Genomic DNA, 23,728 nt, shown 5'->3' on the forward strand with positions numbered 1-23,728 from the left:
ATGATATCCAGAATAGCAGAAGCCAGTTGGTAGTAGCCTGCAATGAGCGCCTTACTACAACCTTTTTGAGCTCGTCCTTGATTGTGATTTGTGAGCATCTATCTGAAAAAATATACAAAGCAAAGTATTTACATATTATTTGAAAATTATTCTGACGTAAACTCTTTTTCCCAATATGTGCCTGGCTTTTTTTAATGCTTCACTATGCACTTAACTTTATTAATATAGCTTTATAGTATTACTTTAGTACCTACATTTTCCAGACACACTGAAAAGGCGCAGTAAAAATTCATTCAGGGTTTTTAAGTTTATAGTCCCAATAAAATTGGAAAGTCACAACAATAAATTGGTTTATTGTGAAAACATTGAAGTGGAATTTAAACACGACTTTTTTATCAACACAAGCTGTGCCCGCGACATCGTACGCGTGAAAATATATGTTTGAATATTTTATCCCGTTTCCGCAACTTTTTTCTTTACTGCTCCACCCAAGGCCAAAAGCCTTCCTCGATAAATGGTATCCAACACAAAAATATTTTTTGAAATCGAACTAATAGTTACTGAGATTAGCGCGTTCAAGCAAACAAACAAACTCTTCAGCTTTGTAAATACTCGTAGATGTGCTCAACCAACTTTACCGAAGTGAGCTGGCTGTTTTGTTTTAGCTGCGGTAAAATAAAAATAAAAGCGTTTTGTATTGTTTATACTACGGTAACTAGAGCGTGCCGCCTGTGTCAACATGAAAAGATTTAGCGCGATTGGGTTTATTTACGGACTTTATGTATCCGCAGAAAAACCCCGGAGTAATGTCTAAAGAACTGTACAGTGTTATTTGAAATTATTTTTAAGTCTGTTACGTTTTTGTAGTGGATATGTGGTTTGAGATATATTAATGACTAGCTTTTGCACGCGGCTTCAACCGCGTAAAATTTAGCGTCACAGATCGGCATAAATTATAGCCTATATGTATATTAATCTGGGTTACAAACAATAATACTGTAAAGTTTCAACAAAATCCGTTCAGTAGTTTTTGCGTGAAAGAGTAACAAACATCCAGACATCCAGCCAAACTTTCGCATTTATAATATTAAGTAGGATTAGTAGGATATTAGTAGGAAGTAGGATGTTTCATATAATTTGCTTTTGAATTGAATTAAAAGTAAAATTAAAGTAACTAAGGGACAAACATGTGAATATCAAGCCTCGCCACCCAAATGATCTGATGATAATGATGATTAAAGGATACAACATGTGGCAGCTACTACAATATTTAATTTTATTTGGGAAACACAATAATATATTTATATTGGGTGAAAAGCAAGTAGGTATTAGTAATTTATTTGGTTCATTGGAATATTGTAAGATATTTACTACCGATACTTGTTTTTGATCGATCAACATAGAACGCATTGGACCTATGTTCAGCAGTGGACGTCCTATGGCTGAAATGATGATGACTTGTGTTTGGGTAGTTTGGCGCCATAATGCTACTAAAATAAAATTTTAATACTGCTTTCGTTTTACGCGGATTCATTTAAAACTGAAGCTAACATTTTGAACCATAACCTGTTTTAGGATTAAGAGATTTTGTGGAACGGAACGTGGATTAAAATAAATTATGGCAGCTATTGCAATGTTTTTTTGCCAATTTAAATCCGAATGCAATATTAATATTTTCAGTGCTTTCAAAAACAACATTTCACAGATAAGAAGTACGAGTATGTACGAAAAATGGGTACCTATTTTCAGTAAAAACAAAATAATTATCTACAAGGTAACACAATTTAAAATATAATGAATTTTTCCTATAGTCGAATAAATTGGAGCTTTACCTATTTGAATTGGTTTTAATTAATTTCCTATAGGAAACAACGAAGCAAGCATTTAATTGTCTTGGTTCAGCAAATTAAACAACTGGGAACCAATTGAGGAAATAATTAAATACCTACCTTCATAGTAGTGGAAATTTGATAGATTTGTTTATTTCCCGAGCCGTGCTAAGCTTAAAAAGAAATTATCTGAAGTTTTTAATTCTTATCCTGAAGATTTTAGGGAAAAAGATAAAAAAGAAATATTCTGGCATTTTTAATTCAAATGCCGGTCCCAAAGACACTGAAAGCAAATTTAAAGTAAACAAAAATAAATTGTTTTAAAAGAATTTGAGCGCACCGTGAAAGGTTCTGTAGATTAAAGCCACTTTAAGGTGGCACTGAAAAACGAGTCTTTAAATATTCAGTAGAAATTGTCGGTCGAATGAAGGAAAGTAGATGAAAAAAGCGGAAAATCGAGCTTGGCTCCCCAAAGGTAGGTAATTTAAAAGGTGAACTGTACCTCTAGCATGAACAACTTTCGTCTTCGAATCGTTTGCGTATTCGATAAAATTCGATACTCAATCTTCGAATTAAACGATAACGTGACAATTTTGATTCTCAAAATAAGTTTCTTGCAACCACATCTCCTACTAAGTTTACTTTACGACACGTTCACGAGGGCGCTGTTGTAGTTTTCTTACTAAATCTTTTGATGGCGATTCGAGTACGCAAACGATTTGAACTCGAAAGTTTTTTGTGCTAGCCGTACTGAACATCCATTAAACGGTGATGATGAATGAGTATAATGTAGTACAGTCAGTGTCAAATAGTTTGTGACACCTAGAGCAGCCAAAAAGTTCTTTCTTACAACTGAAATAAGGTTGTGTTGTCAACTTTTGGCCACTTTGGGCGTCACGAACTACCTGACGCTGAGTGTACCTACCTACAATAAAATAACATAGGGATGTTTACACTATTTCAAAGTGAGCTTGAGAAAGAAAATTTTTTGTTCATTTGGGTATAATAAGAAACATCAAAAAGATTTTGCGCTTATTCCGTAATGTGCAACGATCCTGTGAAATATCAAAAGCGACATCAAATCGAGTTTTATAGATTAACCAATAAAATCATAAATTAGATCAGTATCCGTTATTTTTAATATTAAACCGTCACGTAACCTTACATGATAAATGTATCCAACAGATAACCTAAAAGCAAAAATAAGTCGGTGACGCGAAATGAATGTTTTTGAGTCTGCTGAAATGTTTTCCAAACTAATTGCAGTATAAAGTCCTATTCTTTATTGGTTTGGTTACAACTGTTTACATTCCGTTACGAATATTTCCGTTTCAGTAAGAACTGAAGTGTTTGTTATTGACGCGCGTATTCACAAACGATGCTTGCATAAGTGAAGCAGCAAATCGAACGCACAGCGTTGAATAGAGCTCTGTGATTGGTTCGTGTGTCACCATGCGCACTGTGAGACCTCATAGTAATGTTTCTGAATACGGGCGTAAGATGCCACTGTGTTTACGAAATGCTATCGTCTTTACAGTCCACTTCCCACAAAAAGGCGAACTTCCCAAATTGTATTTTGAAGTTTGTTAAAAAGTTATAAGTTTCAAGGCTCATAAAGGTTCAGTTGAAACTTTTGTATTGTTTCTGTGGTAAAGTATTAGATATTACCCAGATGAAACCTTGAAAAAAGAAATTGGTATTCTAAATGTAGAGAAAGTTGCGGGGTTGTTACTAGTATAAAGACAAATTAAATACCAGTTTTATAGCAGAAAGTTTATCAGATCCATAGCAAGCGTAAAACTTATAAGTAGGTTCCTTTAGATAAATATCTTTATTGTATTATTGCCCTTGAAAACAACGAACTCCTAACGTCAAGTGTTTCCTTATATTCTGATGGCTCAGGGACGCGGGCCCTGCATGATGAAGTAAGAAAACTTTTCAAGAACGTTCGAGAACAAAGCACTCATGTTTTACTTTTTGACAGCCTCGAATACGATGTTTGTAATATACGGGTTGGTTGTTTGAAAGTGGCAGAGTTAAATTCAGAACGTTAAAATTGGTAAAAGTAAACCTCTTTATAATAATTATGTTGATGTAGAAAAAAAAACAATAATCTGGTTGGTCATGAAAATCTTGCCCCTGGCCGCACTCGCGCAAACTACAGAAAAAGAAGTTATTTGAATTTCGAACTGTTATACCCGGTCTTTGTATAGAATAAGGCTGACCCGCCGCTGTCGCGCCGAGTCAGCGTTTCTAAACTATGGGAGCGCCCGAGACCCCACTGTAAAGTTTAGTTCGGTTTGAGAGCTTGCTGCAACGGGTTGTCTTTAAAATTAATGTTTAAAAAGTGAATAAACTTCAAATACCTCGTACAACAGAACGTCATACGTAGAGACGAAAGAAAATTTTAATTTTTGGACTTTTTGGCGGGATAGATTTTAACATGACATTTAGCAGTTTTATTTTAATTTAGTTTCAATTTACATAATGTTACTTAGTTTTTCGTGACAGTCTTTAAATGTGAAATAATGGTGGATATTAACGTGGAGAACTGACCTGACCGGGAATTCCTTTATCATTACGTGTCCCATTTAATATTTTAACTTCTTGCTCAAATGTGAAACAAAATATCCTTTAAGGTCAGTTATCTACCTAGAGCCAAAGCACACGATGTCCCGCAAAGAATTTTCGCCGTACTTATCGCGCGACGCTGCACCGCTCGTGTGCCCGCCATAGATATTTCTATGTTACTTGTAAGACGACGCCACGCTGCGACACCGCTCTGGCGTCGCACCGCGCCGTGCTTTGGCTCTTATTGGCATGAAAACACGTGTAAATTAAATTATTTAGTGCGATGGCCAAGTCAATAATTTATGTAAAACGTTAAAGATTTCCTGGCCTGGACTTGGTATTACATGGATCTCACAACTTTTTACCGTAGAACAACTGAGTTGCGAGACTTGGTTTTTTTGACAAGTATTGTTTTTGATGGGATCCAATATACTCGTAGATCGTTTCATCCACGATGATGCGCCCCACCAAGGGTTGGACGAGGGAAGCGCGAAGTGCGGGGAGTTTGATCCGAGCAATCCGAGCGTCATTATTGTAGTGTGCGTGTGCACTCATGGATGATTTAGCGCGTACCGATAACACTCAAACTTTAGCGGAAGAATGGTGGGGCGCGCCTTCGTGGATGTCACGATTTATATCAGCGCCGTCGCAACGCAACAATGTGATTTGGCTCTTCATAATAAATCCAATATTACGTATATCCTTGGATTTATTTAATATTCGCACCATTTTACACAGTACATCATGAATCACTTCAATTATCCCCGTTTAAAACACTTGCACTTGTCCGCAGGAGGTCAGGAGGAGCGCGATGACGACGGACAGTGCGCTCAATTCTCAACGGTAAGTCTTGATGTTAGAGTACAAATTAGAAGTGGCAGTAAAATTTTAGTGCAATTAATGTACATTGGCCAATTTATTGGATGGTTGAATAGTTGATGATTGTAGATAGCAGTTTGTGGGTAGTATTTTTATGAGTCTTCATAAAAACAGCAATGTTGAATCACGTTCATATTTTTACCAAATAAGAAATTCATATTTAATTTAATGAACGTGAAGCTTAATATAATCTTTAATTTCTAAAAATATAAGTACAGACTTACATAATCACACGCTCTATTTATGTGACAAATTAACTATCAGAATTGATACAAATAGAATTCTCTTTCGTATAGAGCTATCAAATCACCAACATGTACTCGAAACCATCCAAATAAATAACGCTAATTAAAAATTATCAATAATTATATTGAAGGCAATTAAAGCTAATTCGTAAAAATGATATAAAATCAAACTTAATTTTTACATTATTACAGTTTATAAAGCCTTTTAAAAAGTAGAAATAAACTTTGCATGTTAAAACGAATTCCATAACAGCACCCGTTTTCATTGTTTTCCCTTCCAACCATCGCCATTACTTTTAATGATGACGCACCCCATGGGAGTAAATAAATACCATTTAAAACAACCATCACATTTGCATATGGGTCTACGTCGACAGCTTTGGAGTTTATTGTCATTGTAAAAAATCGTCCGTCCGTGTGCGAAATCGTGTGTACTGTTGATTCGTATGTACTATGTATTGCACGGTTAAGTTGGGTAGGGTTAGAAAGTTCTATAAAAGTATTTTATGTGTTTTTCGGTTAGTTTGGAAGTGACTATTTCCTTCTTCTTATTCTTTATTTAATGACAAAGACGTGCATAATAACGACAAGGTTCAAATAATGTGACGTCATAAATCGAATTGCCCGCAATGATTCTTGCAGGAATCATAATATACTTTGCTAATCTGTAGATTATTAGCTTAAAGTATTATTAGCTTATACATGTAATGTACCTACTATAAGCTAATAATCTACAAAATAGCAAAGTATCATCAAAATCCATCTAGTAGTTTGTGCATGAAGTCAAACTTCCATTCCATCCATTCTCTTACTTTCACGATTATGAATTTTGTTAGCAGGTAATTGGTATCTATAGAGATTTATTTCCCATTGTACATAGTAAATAATATTATTATGAAAGTACTTCAAAACAGTTCATAACGTGGGTTGGACATAACGTGTGTTGTTTATTTGTTTTACCTGAATTTATTCCCCATTCATCTATATTGATGTGGCAGAAACTTTGAACTATAAAGTTGAAGATAATAAAGTAAGGTATTAGAAATAATTTATGTTGAACTTTTGGAAAGTTGTGCTTTTTAGGATATACCTAGGTAGAGATATTGTTGCCAATATAATGTGGTAGGTAATTATTTATTAACACTGTTAGAAAATTTAAAACATCATCATCATCATCTTTCAGCCACAGGACATCCACTGCTAAACATAAGCCTCCCCCCCAATGACTTCCACATCGCACGGTTGCTAGCGGCCTGTATCCAGCGCCTTCCTGCCACCTTTATCAGGTCGTCGGTCCACCTACGAAAACACTATTTAATTTGATACTGTTGCCATATAGAGAGTTCACGTTGATATTAATTCTCTTTTTTTCATACAGGGTGTTCAAAAAATCGTCGCCAAACAACAAGTTAACCCTCTACCTGGCGTCCAGAGACCTGATAGTGGAGAACGGAGCCATAGACAAAATACAGGGTGTGCTGCACGTAGACCCCGAAGACCTGGTGAACAAGAAGCTCTATGGACAAGTTACTTTGACATTCAGGTACTGTTTACAAACTTTACGACAAAACTATTACGGCTGAGTTGCACCACCTAATTTTAACGGTCACAACTATAACGATAACCAGTGCTTTTTGTTTGGAGTTTGACAGATTTTTGACGTTTGTCAAAGTTAAAGTAAGATGGTGCAACCCAGCCTTAGATAGTTAGATGGTTGCAAGTCAAATTCTGAGCATATTGACGTTCCAAATAAATAGTTCAACTATTACTTGGTACGTGGACATGACGATGGTCTCGCTTGGTGGTCAGTGATCAGGACTACAAAGTTAGTGAGCACGATTGATTATAATGTTTTAAATAGCACTTGTTAGTCAAGCAAGTCATCTTTATAAAATACCAATTTTTTCTCTACATATTAAATCCACTAAATATGGACAAAAAACTAGTCAACAATTTTTCACTAAAAATACCCCATTATAACATTATAATATGTATTAGTATCTAAAATTATACCTAAACAAAAAACATACAGAGGGAAAGAAATTACTGTATAAATCAGTCTCTCATTACACTCAGGGTTAAATTGGCACCAGGGCCGCATTTAGAAGCGTATCGCGAACCTTTTTATTTTAACCCTCAAAAGTCACTCTTTATTTAGGCCCTGACCGTTACCTCCCAAAACGGAATACGTTCCCAAATAGTCATTTATATTCATTTGGACGAAGGAAACGTTTATCCATTTCACACTGCATAATGGCCGCTTAGAGCCAGTTAAAAGTTAATTTAATTTGAATTATTAATACTCTACAGAGTAATTTTAGTGTTATAATAATAATTATGTTACCGATATATTAGACTCTTTTGTTAATGAGGTTGGGTTATGTTCAGAAGTAATTATTTGGCTTGTTATTTTCAGAAATACAGACACGATTTCAAATAAGTAATATACTTGGATTTATATTTTAGTTATAATTATTATCCCGTGTAGGTTCATTAATTTCATATCAAGGTAAGGCATTATGCAATAATTATTGCGAGGATCAGATAAAATCGTCAGTTGTCAATTTTTACCAAACCTAATTAGTATGATTACATAATGCCTTACCTTGATATGAAATTAATGAACCTACACGGGATAATAATTATTGATAATAATCTTATCAATCTCATAAAAAGTAGTGGACAGTGGTATCATTACTTCGAAAAGCATTTTTTATCACACACCCTATATTTTCAGAATGGCCACTCCTAATTTCCAAGTCAAACATCAATGTTTGATTTAATGTTCGTTTGGTTATTTCACCTGAAAGAATACCTACGAAAGCGCTACTGAACTATGTAGTAAACGCTACTAAATTCGTAGTAAACAGTATAAATCAAAAGCTCTTCCCTCTCATTTCTCTATAAGCTCTGATAAAGCAGAGATAAATTGAATGCAGCTCGTCTTATCGCGTTGTTACGTCAATACTAGAGCACACCCATTTGATAAACGCTCGACGTTTCAGGGTTGCCTCTTCGGAGTTTACAGCTTTTGTCTTTACCTGTTACGAAACGATTCTCCAAACTCAACTCAAACTCAAGCAAAGTGTCACAAATGTGATTGGATAGAGTTCTTCCATACTACTGTATTTGGGCGTCAATCATTCTTGGATCTTTGGATCAAAATCTAGAAGTATTTTTGAGGTATCATAGGCCCATTGCAGGACAGTTTTTTTTTTGCAGAAGCCCATGATATGATGACAGTTTAAAAATAACCCACTTCTCTTTGTAATTATGGTTATCGGTTGCCTGTCAACATACTCGTAGTTTACAGATAACATTTATAACAATTTAGGTTGAGTTGCACCACCAAACTTTCACCGAAACTATAACGTTAATCGGTGATTTTTGTATGGAGTTCGACAGATTTTTGACGTTTGTAAAAGCCCAAGTGAGATGGTGCAACCCAGCCTTAGTATAATGTTGCTTGGCAATACTTAAATTACATAACTACGTATTTTTTCTCCTTGACCTTTTACGATTTCCTATATTCACGACCTAGAGTTAGAAGGTTTTATCACGTAACTAAATATCTAATTTTCATACTAAACTGGCTATACTCTAATATTACGTACCTACATAATATTTGCAATTCAGAGTGAGAAACACTATAAATTCTTACAAAGGTAGATTGTTATGGTAATATTATGTTGCTTATAAAGTACCTAATGTTTAAGGCTTCTTAGCGCGTATTGATAAAAGCTAATATTCATAAATATTCTCGAGTATTTTTATACGAGGAAAACACAGCTATCGTGTTATTACGTTGTCTTCATTATGTCAGCAAAAGGCGCCCCGTGGCCCCGTTAGCCGTTGCCTTCGACTGATTCAACCTTGCTCATAGCCATTGCAGATTCTTTTATTGATAGACACTAGCTTTTGCCCGCGGCTTCACCCGCTTTAAATTTTATATGACATAGAAAAACCTTATCGCGCGCGAAAACCGGGATAAAAACTATCCTGTGTCCTTTCTCTGGACTCAAAGTAACTCTTTCGTCAAAATCGGTTAAAAGTTCTTATTTTGTTCAGAAAAACACAAATTAAACTCTAATAACGTTAATTAGTTATGAATATGAATGAAAAGTTCGTACGTACGTACTGGTCGAAGAACTAATGGATGCTTTAAGTGATTTTATTAACACCAGTATTTCACAGCTGCAAACCAAAACCTTGTTAGCGAGAGAGAACTCTAACCCCCTGAACCAAAGAGCTGATCATAGCATGATTAAATAAACACATCCAGAAATGCAAACGTAGAACATTATTGTGATTGGCACCGTCGAACTAATTAGATATTCCCAGTTGAACTTGATATTAGACTAATTACATATTTACATAGAGTTAAACTTGATATCAACTGATGAGATAATTTGCAAATGCAGGAAGTGCTAATTGGCGTAGACAGAACCACTGTTTCTTTGTAAAGAGTAAAATCTTATGAGTTCATCATGTAATATATTAACTGTTGTTTCTTTGTCTATTTATTGCCGTATAATAACAATATTTTTATAGTCAGTATATTTCTCCGTGTGATAAACAAAAATATGGATGTTATCGGTAGTCGCTGCTTCTTCTCAGCACTGGCCCATTTATTGTCCCAAAGCAGTGGTAGGGTTAATACTGGGACGTGTAAAAGTGCTTTTAAAACCCTACTTACAAAAATAAATGTTTTTTTGTGAGTCAGGAAAAAAACCTATAAAAAAATATGAACTTACAGCAAGTATAAGACCAAATAGATACTATCGCCAACAGTGTTAACTGCCCATTGAAAGTCATGTCATCTCGTTCTATCACAAAGAATCGCCATTTGATTAGAGCGAGAGCAAAAACGGAAATGGATGGTTAACAGTGTGGGCGTGTGTACAATCAAACGGTGTTTTTTTGCGATAGAACGAGATGACATGACTGGCAATGGGCAGTTAACACCGTTGCCGATAGCACCCGATAGTACATCAAAACATTAACTTTTAATTTTGGCGTGGTACAACATACCTGCCCAAAAAAACCTATTCACTCTCGCCATGAAGAAGTGCAGGCACAAAGTTCGGAGAAGATGATTTTCAGTCCTTAGCTGTCCCTTTTGTACTTTTCACATAAATTACTTACTGCACCTAAGTTAAATTATATTGTAACTGTATGTTTCCCAAAAATAAATAAATAAAATAAAATAAAAATAAATATAAAATTTTTACATTTACAATAACAAAATTGTATTACAAACGTTCCTGTTTCACAGGTATGGCAGAGAAGATGAAGAAGTTATGGGCCTCAAGTTCTGCAACGAAGCCATCATGAGCCTGGCACAAATATGGCCTCTACACTGCAACCACGAAAGGGAACCTAACACACCCTTACAGGTAAAGACGAAACCCTTTATGGGGCTATGGAACCTTAACTTTGAATTCCTCCTATGTTCTTCTGATTAATTTCGTTGCGAGTCCAATGACAATTTAACTTTCCCCCGGGACAAACTTGACCTTCACTGGTTAGGTTTTTATTGGCGGTCAAGTTGTCTACACAGAAGTTGCAGAGGTGGGGATAGTCCCGTTTATGGGGCATGGGACTGCGCAAACGTATGTCAGATAATAAATATACTCCAAAAATTAGAACATGGTGCATGTTGATTATCGCCTATACAAAAAATGTTAAATAACCGATTGTCGATGCTAAGGGCTCTTTCGAATTAGCATTATTCAACGCAGTTTACGCTCGTGTGCTTACACGCGCAAATTTTCGCGATTCAAAAAATCAAACGCACGAAAAAATACGCCAAGGCTGGCCAAACCCAGACACCTCTTGAAACACGCATACAATCTTTTTAACTGTAATTATGCACAAGGAGTGCGAGCTTACAAAATCAGGTTATTCGCGCTGATAAGCACTCCGAAGTTTTAAAGTAGTTTCTTGGTCCCCTCGTTATAATGTATAACAATGCTGTTGTTTTTTGTCTAGAGCTCACTGTGGTATTCTAATTGGTAAACTCCCATTTCTAATACTTGTCTTGGAAATGCTAATGATGATCCTATAGCAGTAAGTATTTATTGAAGATAATGATGATAATTTTCCTCAGGATGCTCTAATAAAGAGGTTAGGAGCCAACACATTCCCGTTCCACCTGGAGCTCACACCACTGGCGCCTCCCAGCGTGCAGCTGGTGCCAGCCAAGCAATACCACGGCGCGCCCATCGGGACTTCTTATGATGTTCGGGCTTTCATTGGTAAGTAAAAACAGAGTAAATACAAATGAGTAGGTCATCTTCATAGAAACGCACCATCCGTCAATATACGTATGCGGCGCGCACGCACACACTGACAAAATTCGGTCACATACAAACCGCGCTCGGTGCGTTTCTATGAAGATGACCTACTCATTTGTATTTACTCTGGTTATAATCATAAGCCTTACAAATAAAACTTACACCCGTATTCACAAACATTTCTATGAGGTCTCACAGTGCGCGTGGACGCACAGGGTCCAAAAAACCTGTTCATAGACAATACTTTAGTGGCAGAGTGACACACACGAACAAACATTATTAGGTCTCACAGTGCGCGTGGACGTACAGGGTGACACACGAACCAATCACAGAGCTCTATTCAACGCTATGCGTTCGATTTTCTACTTCACTTAAGGCCATGATTTCCCAAATTGTCGATATTTGACCGATTTTGTTTGCAGATAGCTTCTAAATGAAAAGATATTTTAGCAAACAAAAAATTGTACGAGTAAGTTAATGTCTTTAACTAGGGCGACAACTTTTCCAAAACACGATATTGCATAGTTTGTCCGATAAAAAAAAATCCCAAAGAAGTACGTCGACGGCTTTTTTGTTTTACTCTCATATATTCATTTTTAACATTTTACACTTAAAATATATACTAATAGATAGGACTTTGTATTTTCTAGGTCGACAACTTTTCAAACTTTTGTTATTGCGTCTTATTTAGTTACTATGTTGAAAAAATGTGAAAAAATCGGCCATGACGGCTTGGACAATCTTAATCAGTCGCGCGGTGGCGCTTACGGAGGACGGACGCGTGTCAGTTTTATTCCTGTGACAGTTCGCGACTTGTCAATATTTTTGACAAAATCGCCTCTGTCTGGCGGGTGGCGAGTCACAGTATAATAATATCAGTATTACTGGAGAAAGCTAAGAATTTTCAATCATGATACATAGTACATTTTCCAAAATAAAACATGTTTGTTAAATCGTTTTCACAGTATTTTTATAAAAATTTCAGCTTGTAAACTGACGCTAAAGTGGAAATTTACAAAACCTGTGTGGACTTATCTTGATAGAATTCCTGAATACTAAACTAATCGCAATATTTTCTCAATTAACTATTTAGACGACGAAATTGCCTAACTATTTATGCCTATAACATATTTGTAGTATTACTGGTTAATGATTGTAACGAGTTGAAAAAGTACTGTTTTTGCGCCAAACGGCGTAAACGCTCTTAACTATTTGAAGATTACGTAAACCGTCATCCAACTTACGGTTTGTTTTTATACTGTGGCGTCAACGCGTCGCGCGAGTGTCAGCGCGAGCGTCAGTGCGAGGTGTGCGGGGGCTGAGGTAAACAAATGCACGGCATCGAGGCGGTAAATCCTAGCCTTAAGCAAGCATCGTTTGCGAATACGGGTGTTAAACGCGCGTTAAAATCTACAGGGTTGGCGCATAACAGTGCCTGAGGTATGAGAGCGGCACGGGAGGGTTATTTTGTGACGTCAAACGTCAGCAAGACATTAGAATTAGATGTTATAATAATAATAATAAATCTTTATTTGGCACGGGACAAAAAATGACAATTACAAGTGTAAAAAGGTACATAAAGAAGAAAAAAATAATAAAATAAAAAACAGTAAAATAATCCAGCCAGACCAGTAAAGATCCCGAGCCAAAAAGGCGCCCGCTCAGCGATACTCGGGACTTATGTGAAAGTCCCGACGCTGATTTTCAGCGAGTACCCTTCCCTGATGTGCTTCATACTTGTAAGTTCTGTCATGTCGTATGTCACCCCTCCCATGCCGCTCTTATAACTACCTCAGGCACTGCCTCAGCTACGTGCAGTAGTTTAAACTTTAAAGTGATGTCTAGTAGATTTGTTAGATGCATTTTCCAATATTTTTATTTTCTCGTATAAAAAATTCCGATCGAGTTTTTTCACTGTAGAAAAAAATCCTGGAATATTTATTTTCTTGTATAAAAATTTCCGAACGCCTTTTTTCTCTGTATTTCTTTTTAAAACGCACGCAAAATTTCGTTGACGTTTATTTTACTTGAGGCAAAACTTCTTATTCGTTTGTTGTGACCCTGTTTGTAATGTACTTCGAAAGATGAGATAAGTTTAAAAAAAAGCCTAGACAGTTTAGATAAATTTTCAGAGAATGCAGTTAGTTTCTCGCTATTGTATACGAGCAAATTAAACTTGAATGACAACTTTGCCCGTCTTTCGAATTTACAAATAAGTTACATTGGCAATTACAGAGTTCTTCAATAAGGTTTCTCTTAAACGAAATTCAAAACTCGATTCAAATTACTGTACTTAAGCCTTATAAACGGCTTAAATTTTGTTAAATCTGGTGATTGTCTTAGTTTCAAAGTACTTTTATTATTCTGTGGTTTCAATGTTTAGTCTGGAATCTAAAGATAAAGCTGTTTTAAAATATCTAGGGCCTAAACTCGTTTTGTTAGGCTTTAAACCTTATCTTTATTCATGACTCTAACTTTTACAATAAGGGTATTATCCTGCGCATATCTATCAAGTCGTAATAATATACAGGGTTTCCCAAAATTAGCACGCAACACTGACACTGGAGGTAGCTGAGTCTAAGACGCAACAAACAAGCTTAGTATGTCCATAGAAAAGTTTTATAAGTCCATTTAAAAAATACTAATATGAGTCATATTTCAAAACTCATCAAACTTTTCTATGGAAATGAATAAATAAAATTGGTCATACCTTAAAACTTTAACATGTTAGATGCGTCTTAAGCTCATTTTCCTCTGGTGTCAGTGTGACGTGCAAATTTTGGGACACCCTGTATACTTTTACGTAGGATAAAAATATCACTGGCCCTTTTATTGTACCGAAGCAGTAGTAGGGTTGTTACTGGGACGTGTAAAAGTACTTTTTTAAAGCAAAAATAAAATAAGTTTTATGAGTTTTTATAAGCAAATAGCTTCAGCAGCGTAAATGTTTGTGATTTTTCAGAATTCTATTCTTGAATAGCCTTACGTCCTTGGGACTTAACAATAACATACATTTTACCTTCAATATTATCCAAATGGACTCTTGATTACAATCTACCCCGGTTTGTAAATACGATATATGATGGAGCGATTTCGCAGCCCAAAAGCTGTCTATTCAGAGCTTTCAAAGCCTTTGTACGGCACTTCAGACCACAAACTTTTGTTGCAAATTCGCTCCTATTCCAACTTCTTAAGAACCAACAGTGTTTACCTTATTATGCCGTCGTTTGTACATTCGGAAACATGAACGTGGGACTGGGAAGGGTATTTTGCTCACGGCAGGGCTTTTCTCTAATACAGTTTACGGAGGTTCCGATCTATCTGTTACTTTCGCTCATGTTCACATCTCGCTTTACGTGAAAGAGATGGCAACATTCAAAACTACGGATAACGTTGCTAGTGGCCCCACTGGTTGTAAACTCTATACAGGATTGACTATGTTCCACCAAAATACTACAAGAATAGAACTGTCCTTGAAACTGTTTGTTTTGTGTTAGAGAAATACCGTTTTTATAGCTATGGGTTTACGAGTAGTAGTTTACTACGCCTAATTGGCATAAATTACCCTGTTTACGTTTAAAGATTTCGTATCGCATTTCAAAATTCAATGTCTACGGTCCTGTAAAGGTTGGAAATAAACAACAATGTTAACAGCATTATTGTGTTCCGGCAGTTAGAGGTAAGATAGCCAGTTCCCCCGTGGTTGAGGATTCCAGGTGAAGCTCGCTTCCATCTTCGGCCTGATCGTCACTTACTGAGATACAGGCCAAGAGCTTCCTCGTTGTGGATAAAAAAATCTCATGTTATGATCACACACAAATTTAAACACTTTAAAAAGAAAAACAATTTATTTTGCACGAAAGTAGGTACATAACTAATTTGTCATCCATTACGTACACATCGATCCGTCATATAAATATCTTATTTTCCCTCTTAATGAACCAAATAGCAATGAAAGGGAGGATTTTATTCGTAATCCGATGTGTCTACACAGACATTAATTGGTTTGGACTAAAATATACGACCTTAATTAAGCTATTTGATATTTTCTACTTAAGTATACTTAATTGCTGACGATTATTATAAATAGACTCTATTTCTTACTAGCTGACCCCGCGAACTCTGTTCCGCCTTAAAGGCAATAAATAAGCCATCGCAATTTTTCCTTATTTGCTCACCGTATAGACCTACCCTGGACTACGACAAACATTTTAAAACCAAAATCAGCTCAATCGGCCCAGCCGTTCGTTTTAATCAGACTAACGAACAGCAATTCATTTTTATTTATATAGAAGATATTTGAACAAAGATGTTAACATTAGGAACATACTCTTTGCATAAGTTATTAAAAAGATATTGAGACAAATATCCCACAATTCATTGTTCTCGAGTTCCTGAGTCAAATTCCCTTCTTAAACATCTCGTTTGTCTTTCATTCAAAACGGCTGATTCATAAGCTCTGTCAATACTTAAAGCTACAAAGTTTGCTGCCTGAGCTTTCCGACCTCTTCGGAACAAAATAAAGCTTTACCTTGAATTGGGTTGTCTTACTGCGGGTATTTCAATTTATTGTCTTGTCGACAGAATATAATGATGAATTGAGCAGAGATCAATGGACAAATAAGGACTAGATTTAAGTCCCAAAGTGACTAACAATCTAAATTTATGAGACGCAAATATTGTATCCTAAAGGTTCAGCCAAACCAACGCGATCAGCCGGCGTGGAGCGATGGCGATTTATGCCACAGAATAAGTAATAGTACCAAGGTCAATGCTTTTAAGTCAGATCGCCATTGAAGCACGTCGACTTATCGCCGCGTAAGTTTGGCTAAACCTTATGGGTGTCGGCCTAAGGCTAAGAACTCACGGCGCGATTTTCACCCGCGCCCGCGGCGGTTATGGATTTGCGGTTTTATTTCAAAACTCACGACACTGTTATTGTAAGAACTCACATGCTAAGTCACTGGTACAAAATGGTCGCCCGCCGATCGGGCGGTTTACGCACCCGCTGCGGGCGAAAACCGCATCGTGAGTTCTGGCATTAGTTTTTACATAAGTATCTGCATTCTACAGAAGCTGCGGGCCCGCAACCGCCGCGGGCGCGGGTGAAAATCGCACCATGAGTTCTTAGCCTAAGACTGTGAGGTGTAAGCTTAAGGCCTCAGCCTCGAACTTAGCGGGCAGCGGGGCGGCGGCGGCGGCGGCGCGGGAGCGGCAGGATCTTATGCGTAAAATCAAATAGACCGGTTCTCGAAAACAGCGGCGCGGCAGCGGCGCCGGAGCGGGCAACGAGCGGGCAGCGGCGAGGGAGCGGGCAACGAGCGGGCAGCGCACTCCTTCTTTAGCCCATAATAAATCGAGCGTTAGGAATAAATTTGAATCGAAATAAAATTGTCGCCGTTGTTCAGACATTTCGTTTGCGAATAAAAACAAATATCTCGATAACACAAGCCCGAACACAACACTTCGCCGCTAAAGCGCCGCGCGAGCTGCCCGCTTGTTTCGAGAACGGGTCTGCGTTGCCCGCCCCGCTCCAGCGCCGCCGCCGCTCCCGCCCCGCTGCCCGCTAAGTTCGAGGCTGAGGCCTAAGACTGCCGAATAGAGATTCGATGAAAGTTAAGTCGATCCCTGTCTACCGCCAGCCTATGTGCCAAACCCACTCCTAGTAGATTACAAATCTTTAAAAAAATACGAATATGTTGTTTACATACGATACTAGTCTGTAAATTAACAGTTTTGAGGTAAAGATGCAGCAAATTGTGCGAATCTTCTCTCTTCATGTACCTCGAGAGAATTAGTAAGACTTCCAATCCCTATTGGGAACGACCGGATCGTGTTGTTCCGTTCCTTGCCATTTTCTAGTCCGGAACAACGTGGAATTACTAGGTACCAGAGGAGTCCTAAGGGATTCACACGACTTGTGAGGATCTTAGAACAGCTTATTCTCGGACGTAGTCGCTTGCACACTGGTCAACAGTCACTTTGAAATATAAATGCCGAATATAAATACCGAAATTGTTTTTATTTCATTGTTAATTTACATTTTAACTGTAGATAAATACGGATTGAGGTTACGGCATGGGATTGGTATTGAAAATATATTTTAGGGATTTTATTATATTTTAAGGATGTTTAAAAATCGATTGTTAAAGAGGTAATTTTAAGTAACATGGTTTGATAGTAGGTCAAAATTAGTAACTAATGTCCTGTCAATTAAGCAATTAATTACCTACTTTTTACCATTGCTTTTTAGTGGTTTCGTTCGTAAGTTCGTTCGTTTCAGTTAAATGACGTCCATTGCCTAACAAAGGCCTCCCTCAAGGCTTTCCACAATGAACGGTCCTGCGCTGTGTTGCAGTAGTTTATCTTCTCGATTTCCCAAAAATAATAAGTTAGTAGAGAAAGGTCCTATTGATACCTTAAAAGTGATAAAGTGATATCAGAATCAAAATTTCAATATTTCTTTTCCCCACAGCAGAAAGAGCAGATGAGAAGGTGTCTCGGCGTAACACAGTCAGGATGGGCATCCGGGTCCTGCAGGGCCCAGGTCGGCCGGCGGCGACGCTCCCTCTGACGCATTCGCCACACCACACGCTAAGTGCGCTGGCGCACCACAACGTTCTCAGGTAAGACATACTAACCCCAGTAGGCCTAAGATGCGCACCGCGATAAGCGGTTATCATGCCATTTTATCGATTTTCCCCATACATTTTGACGTCGATAAAAGTTATCACGGCGCGCATCTTAAGCCTACTGGTTTCTAATTGACTTTTCATATAAAATTCATACGGTGAAGGTTAAAATCTCAATTCAGAAACCGGGCTTCAGTATCTCAACAATTATTATATTTTATTCTCACTCTTCGTGGTTCCACTATGTCTGATGATTGAGTAGTACCTACTTGATAAACTAAAAAGTTATGATAGAGAAAAATTAAATTGAAAAAAAGAAATCGTTTAAAATCTTGAATATTCCCAGAAACTTTTTGACTGAAGAAATCTCTGTTATTTGCCGGTTCTTTACACTCTGTTGCAGGACATTTTCAAAAGCAATAATCACATCCCAAAACAGATTTAAGGTGGCACATAAAGGTACAGAACAGAAAATAATAATCAGCAGTCTTAATTTCATTTGTCTTTATTACAACGGATTTCCCTGAAATTATACCCATTTGTAACGACTTTGAATGAAAACTGAGTAATTCGACTCCGACTGCTCCATAAATTTCATCTCCTTTCATGATATCAATATCAGAACATCAGAGTTTTCATCACAAAGAGCGAATACTTACTTGGAGTCTTGGATTAATTACGACATTATCTAGTTCCTAGAATCCGTTTGCGATTTTCAACGGGATTAATAGGAAACTTAAAAGATGGTTCAGTGTGGTGAAAATCATAAGATACGTACGAAAATAGCCTTCGTTATATCGACAGGAATAGACGCTTCCTACGGAATTCCTGTGAAAAGGTATATTTTTATTTGAATGCTTAATGATTGAATATATTTTTAGAAGTCAAAAGACTACATAGGAATACTTGTTGAACTTGTTCTTAATAAGTCGGGGCCTTTGTTTGTACTTTCGTATTAGTATTGAAGTTTCTCATAAACTTGTCAGTTTTTAATGCTAGGGATATCTATGCCCCAATTATTTTTTTATCCACAGCGATAAAGCCCTTGGTCTGTATCTCAGCTAACGTGAATTGTGATCAAGCCGAAAGTGAATGTGATCTTCACCTGAAATCAAAATCAAAAAATCAAAATCAAAAATNCCCTTCTATGATCTGAGGTGGGAATTCTTTGGCGGAGTAGAGCCTATAGTCGACAAAACTTTCTGTGGTCACGTAATATTGTGGACAGTAGAAGCCATTCGACTGGTTGTACAAGCGCTTGAATAGCGTAATAACTGACATAACTGTGATCACATGCGTAGGAGCTACTATTACTTATTCTGTGATAGGAGTATTTATAAAGGCTACATCTTTGATAGTGTCGCATATTGTAATAGACTGTCGTAAAACAGGCCCTAGCACTGCCAAATAATAAGAATAGTAGAGGATGTCCACTGGCTACCTAGTGGTCCACTCCACGGTGGCCAAGAACTTAGAGGGTGCCCGAACAAATATTTTAACAACCCAGGCACAGGACAAACTGTCCTGAAGTATCCATAACCATAGATCACCAGTCTCCACAAACAGGTTACATATATTTGGTTATACCTAATCGTAAGCATGTTACATTGTATCTACTTGTTTGTGGTGAGAAATAAATTCCATTTTAAGTATTATTTATTATCCTGGCGCCTCAGAACAAGGAGAGCCGATACTAAATAAATATGAAAAAGAAGAGAAGAAGATACTTTGATAGTGTTGGTTAGTTACAAAGTATGGTCCGTATTACAAAACTCTAAACTTGATTCAGTCTCAGTCATAGATTATATCCTGAAATTGGTCTAGATATTAACATACAGCCTCTAGAATTTTTTAGCTACTTAGGTATAAAGGTAAACACAATGTGTTAATCGTTGCGCTATAAAATATCTACCTTTTAGTATGTAAACCATGAGTATGCAAGATAAATAAGAGAGCTCGATCGGAAACGGCTTAATGGACACCTCGATGGACCGGCGCGTTTGAACGTCACTGAAAAAGGGAAACACACAGCTACATAATATGAACGGTTTTCCAACGATTCTTCATAGAACCATCCTCGATAAATTGTCTTTCGGTTCAAATAATAAGGCAGAGAAAAATAATAATTTCAGTTTATTTTATTCTTATTTTTAGTTATGACCATGCAAAAAACGGGATGTCTCTGTGGGAAGAGCCCTTACATTACATTAGGTATAAGTAGCCCGCAAAATTGCTAAAATCCTAAAATCAAGTGGCAATGGGCAGGGCACATAGCTTGTAGAGATGATGACCGTTGGGGCAGAAAAAATCTCGAGTGGCGACCACGGACGGGCCGGTAGACGTAGCGTGGCCTACTAGGTGGACCGACGATCTGGTCAATGTCGCGGGTAGAGCCTAGAAGCGGGCAGTGCAGGACCGGTTATGGAAATCCTTATGGGAGGCCTTTGTCCAGCAGTGGACGTTATTTGCCTGAAACGAAAGATAAGCAGTCTAAGTTAAAATGTAGACCCGTATCGTGCGTCTTCCTTACCAAAATAAGCGGGACGTTTCCGCCTAATGCGTTTTTCAGCGTCATTCATTTGGACTGTTGCTCATCACTCATCTTTTATTACCACACTCAATCAAATTACAATTAATTATTATTTACGTGTCCATTTGTGTCGGTAATCAATCAGTATCAATCTTGTCATTATTCATATTTTACGATAATTAGGTTAATATGATCCAATTCAGGAAATGTGTCCTCTTTTTCATATCGTGCTATTTTACCTTATTTTTTTCCGTACTGTTAGGTTAGTATTTGAACTACATTTTTTGATGTATTTTTTGTCGTAACATGTTTATATTTCTGGCCACTGCGAATGCGATACAAGCATATTAATCGATACTCCATACAAGAACGTGGAAAACCCTAAGCGTGTTTTGTTTTAAATATCAATAAAACATTCTCGCTGATGTCTCCGAATATTTTATAATAAAGTACCTACCCAAAAACATTTCGTGGCTCGTCATTAGGATATTAGGAAAGTCGACTGAATATTGCTGGAGGAATTTTTTATTTCTACGTTGATAGTACTTTGATTTCGTCCGTTAAATGTTACGACGAAGATTTTCTTGACGAAGTATCAAGAATTCTTTTCGATCTAAAACGTATTTCGTTAAGAAAGTGTAATGCTAACCGCTTATCATTTCTCGTAGAAAATAATCATGTGAAATTCTTTAGAATCTTTAAGAAATAACTAAGAACTATTTATATTATAAGGTTTTGTGGTGCATGTTCCATTTTAAATGTGAAATGTTGTAAGGATGTATGGGTGTATGTTTGTTACTATTTCACGCAAAAACTACTGAACGGATTTTGATGAAACTTTACAGTAGTATCTAAATTGTATATAACTCAAAGGTGACTGACTGACTGACTGACGGACATAGTGATCTATCAACGCACAGCCCACCAAACCTCTGGACGGATCGGGCTGAAAGGCATGCAGGTAGATGTTATGAGTCATAACATCTACCTGCATGCCTTTCAAAATTCTATATTATAGCGGATGCCTACGTCATAAGTTATGACGTAGGCATCCGCTAAGAAAGAATTTTACGAAAATTCACCCCTTAGGGCAGTGTTTTTCAACCTTTTTCATGACGCTACCCCCCTAGCATGAAAAAAGTTTTTGCGACCCCCCGACCGTTCGCTTTTTTTCATACCTTTTACGAAAATGTTGTAGGGACCGAATTCTTCAATCTATACAACATTTATGCATTTGCATAGGGTAAACTGCCAGTAATAGGACACTTAAGGGAGTTATTGGACAGTTTTTATTTATTGGTTATTTATTGAACAAAAATAGCATTTCTATTCCAACAACTGAGAGGTTCCAACTGTTGGGGACAAAAGGGTGTTAAGTTGAAATTTGCATTTGAAGGAATATTCATTAAGAAAATTTAAGGGATGTTTTGTCTAATGACTGGCAGTGTCCAATGACTGTCGGTTTACCCTAATTAGATTTCGGATAAATCTAGCTTTAAAACTTTACTGTTTTATTTCAACTTGCGACCCCCCAGGGGGTCGCGACCCACAGGTTGAAAAACACTGCCTTAGGGGGTAAAACGGGATCCACGCGTACGAAGTCGCGGGCGGCCGCTAGTTACTTATACATCAGAGCACATAATAGGTTTGGTTATTGTATAATGCTTAGGACCGTGGTGCGTATGGTTCTATTCCTGACCAAAGGAACACTCAGGCGTTCTTCTCGTATTCAAATAACTAGCGTAAGAAGATATGGTTTTCTGCATTCCTCAAAAATCTTTTGTCTCTTTGCATTCCGTATATGAAACCCTGCATTCAGGGTTGTCGAGTTCCAAAATATTCCATGATCATAATTAAGTACATAATATTTTATAGTCATTCCGTTTTCTGAAAGATGATAAAAAATTTTATATTTAATAGATACGCTAACAATTATTAAACCAAGGTACAATTAAAAATTTACAATTATGGTTGGAAACTTCTGTACTTTGGTTAAAGTACCTACTAGATAGTGGTGTACAAAGCGTCAAAGCAAGTATTCGATAGTATTAAATTAATTTTATTACCATTATCATAATTTCAGCCACAGGACGTCTACTGCTGAACATAGGCCTCTCCCAATGATTTGCAGCCTTCATCCTGCGCCTTCCTGCTACCTTTGTGAGGTCGCCTGTGTGTCACCAGTGTCCACCTTCTGACGTCCACCCAAGTCCTACGCTACGCTTGCCGGTACGTGACCTCCAATAATATGTAGTATTATTATGCCCAGTTTCAGCATCAATCCCTAATTTTTAAGAACCCCTATGAAAACAAAATTCCTTTTATTTGTTACCATAGCGGTCACTTAAAAATTAGGGATTGATGGTGAAAACGGGCGTTAGACAATTAAAGTAAAGATAATAATTGTTACTCTACTATTGTAGAGGCTCTACTATTAGTGTCAACCATAGAGATGTAGAGAGATGCCAACTAATGCGCTGATTTCGAAGCTCAGAGTCGCATTAGAAATTGACACACACAAAGTAGGTACTCAAAATATGTGCTCATTATCCACTGCGGTATCAGTACTCAACGTTCGAATAATCTTTAGTACTACGCAAGCAATGTAAACTGTTTACATTATGACGTCTGCAGCATTGTGTTCTGTTTTTGGACATATTGCTGCGACACCGGCCCCGCCCCTTGTCACATCTCCCTTTAGTTTCTGTGATCTGTGGTGTCAACCCTATGTTCTGCAATAAAGGTG

At 37.2% G+C, this 23,728-nt stretch overlaps 1 protein-coding gene across 1 annotated transcript in view; it reads left to right on the top strand.

Moving 5' to 3' along the window:
* Window positions 1–23,728, top strand: part of LOC114364039 (arrestin, lateral eye) — a gene marked incomplete at its 3' end in the record, with an annotated part of 96,465 nt that overhangs the window by 43,537 nt on the left and 29,200 nt on the right. Inside the window, exons 2-6 of the mRNA XM_028320022.1 lie at window positions 5,194–5,243; window positions 6,903–7,067; window positions 10,800–10,920; window positions 11,634–11,781; window positions 18,296–18,446. Coding sequence (XP_028175823.1) covers window positions 5,212–5,243; window positions 6,903–7,067; window positions 10,800–10,920; window positions 11,634–11,781; window positions 18,296–18,446 — 617 coding nt within the window. The remainder of the gene's footprint in view (window positions 1–5,193; window positions 5,244–6,902; window positions 7,068–10,799; window positions 10,921–11,633; window positions 11,782–18,295; window positions 18,447–23,728) is intronic.

This window comes from Ostrinia furnacalis, unplaced genomic scaffold, assembly GCF_004193835.3.
Source record: "Ostrinia furnacalis isolate ACB-3 unplaced genomic scaffold, ASM419383v2 OfSCF0412, whole genome shotgun sequence".
Lineage (NCBI taxonomy): Eukaryota > Metazoa > Arthropoda > Insecta > Lepidoptera > Crambidae > Ostrinia > Ostrinia furnacalis.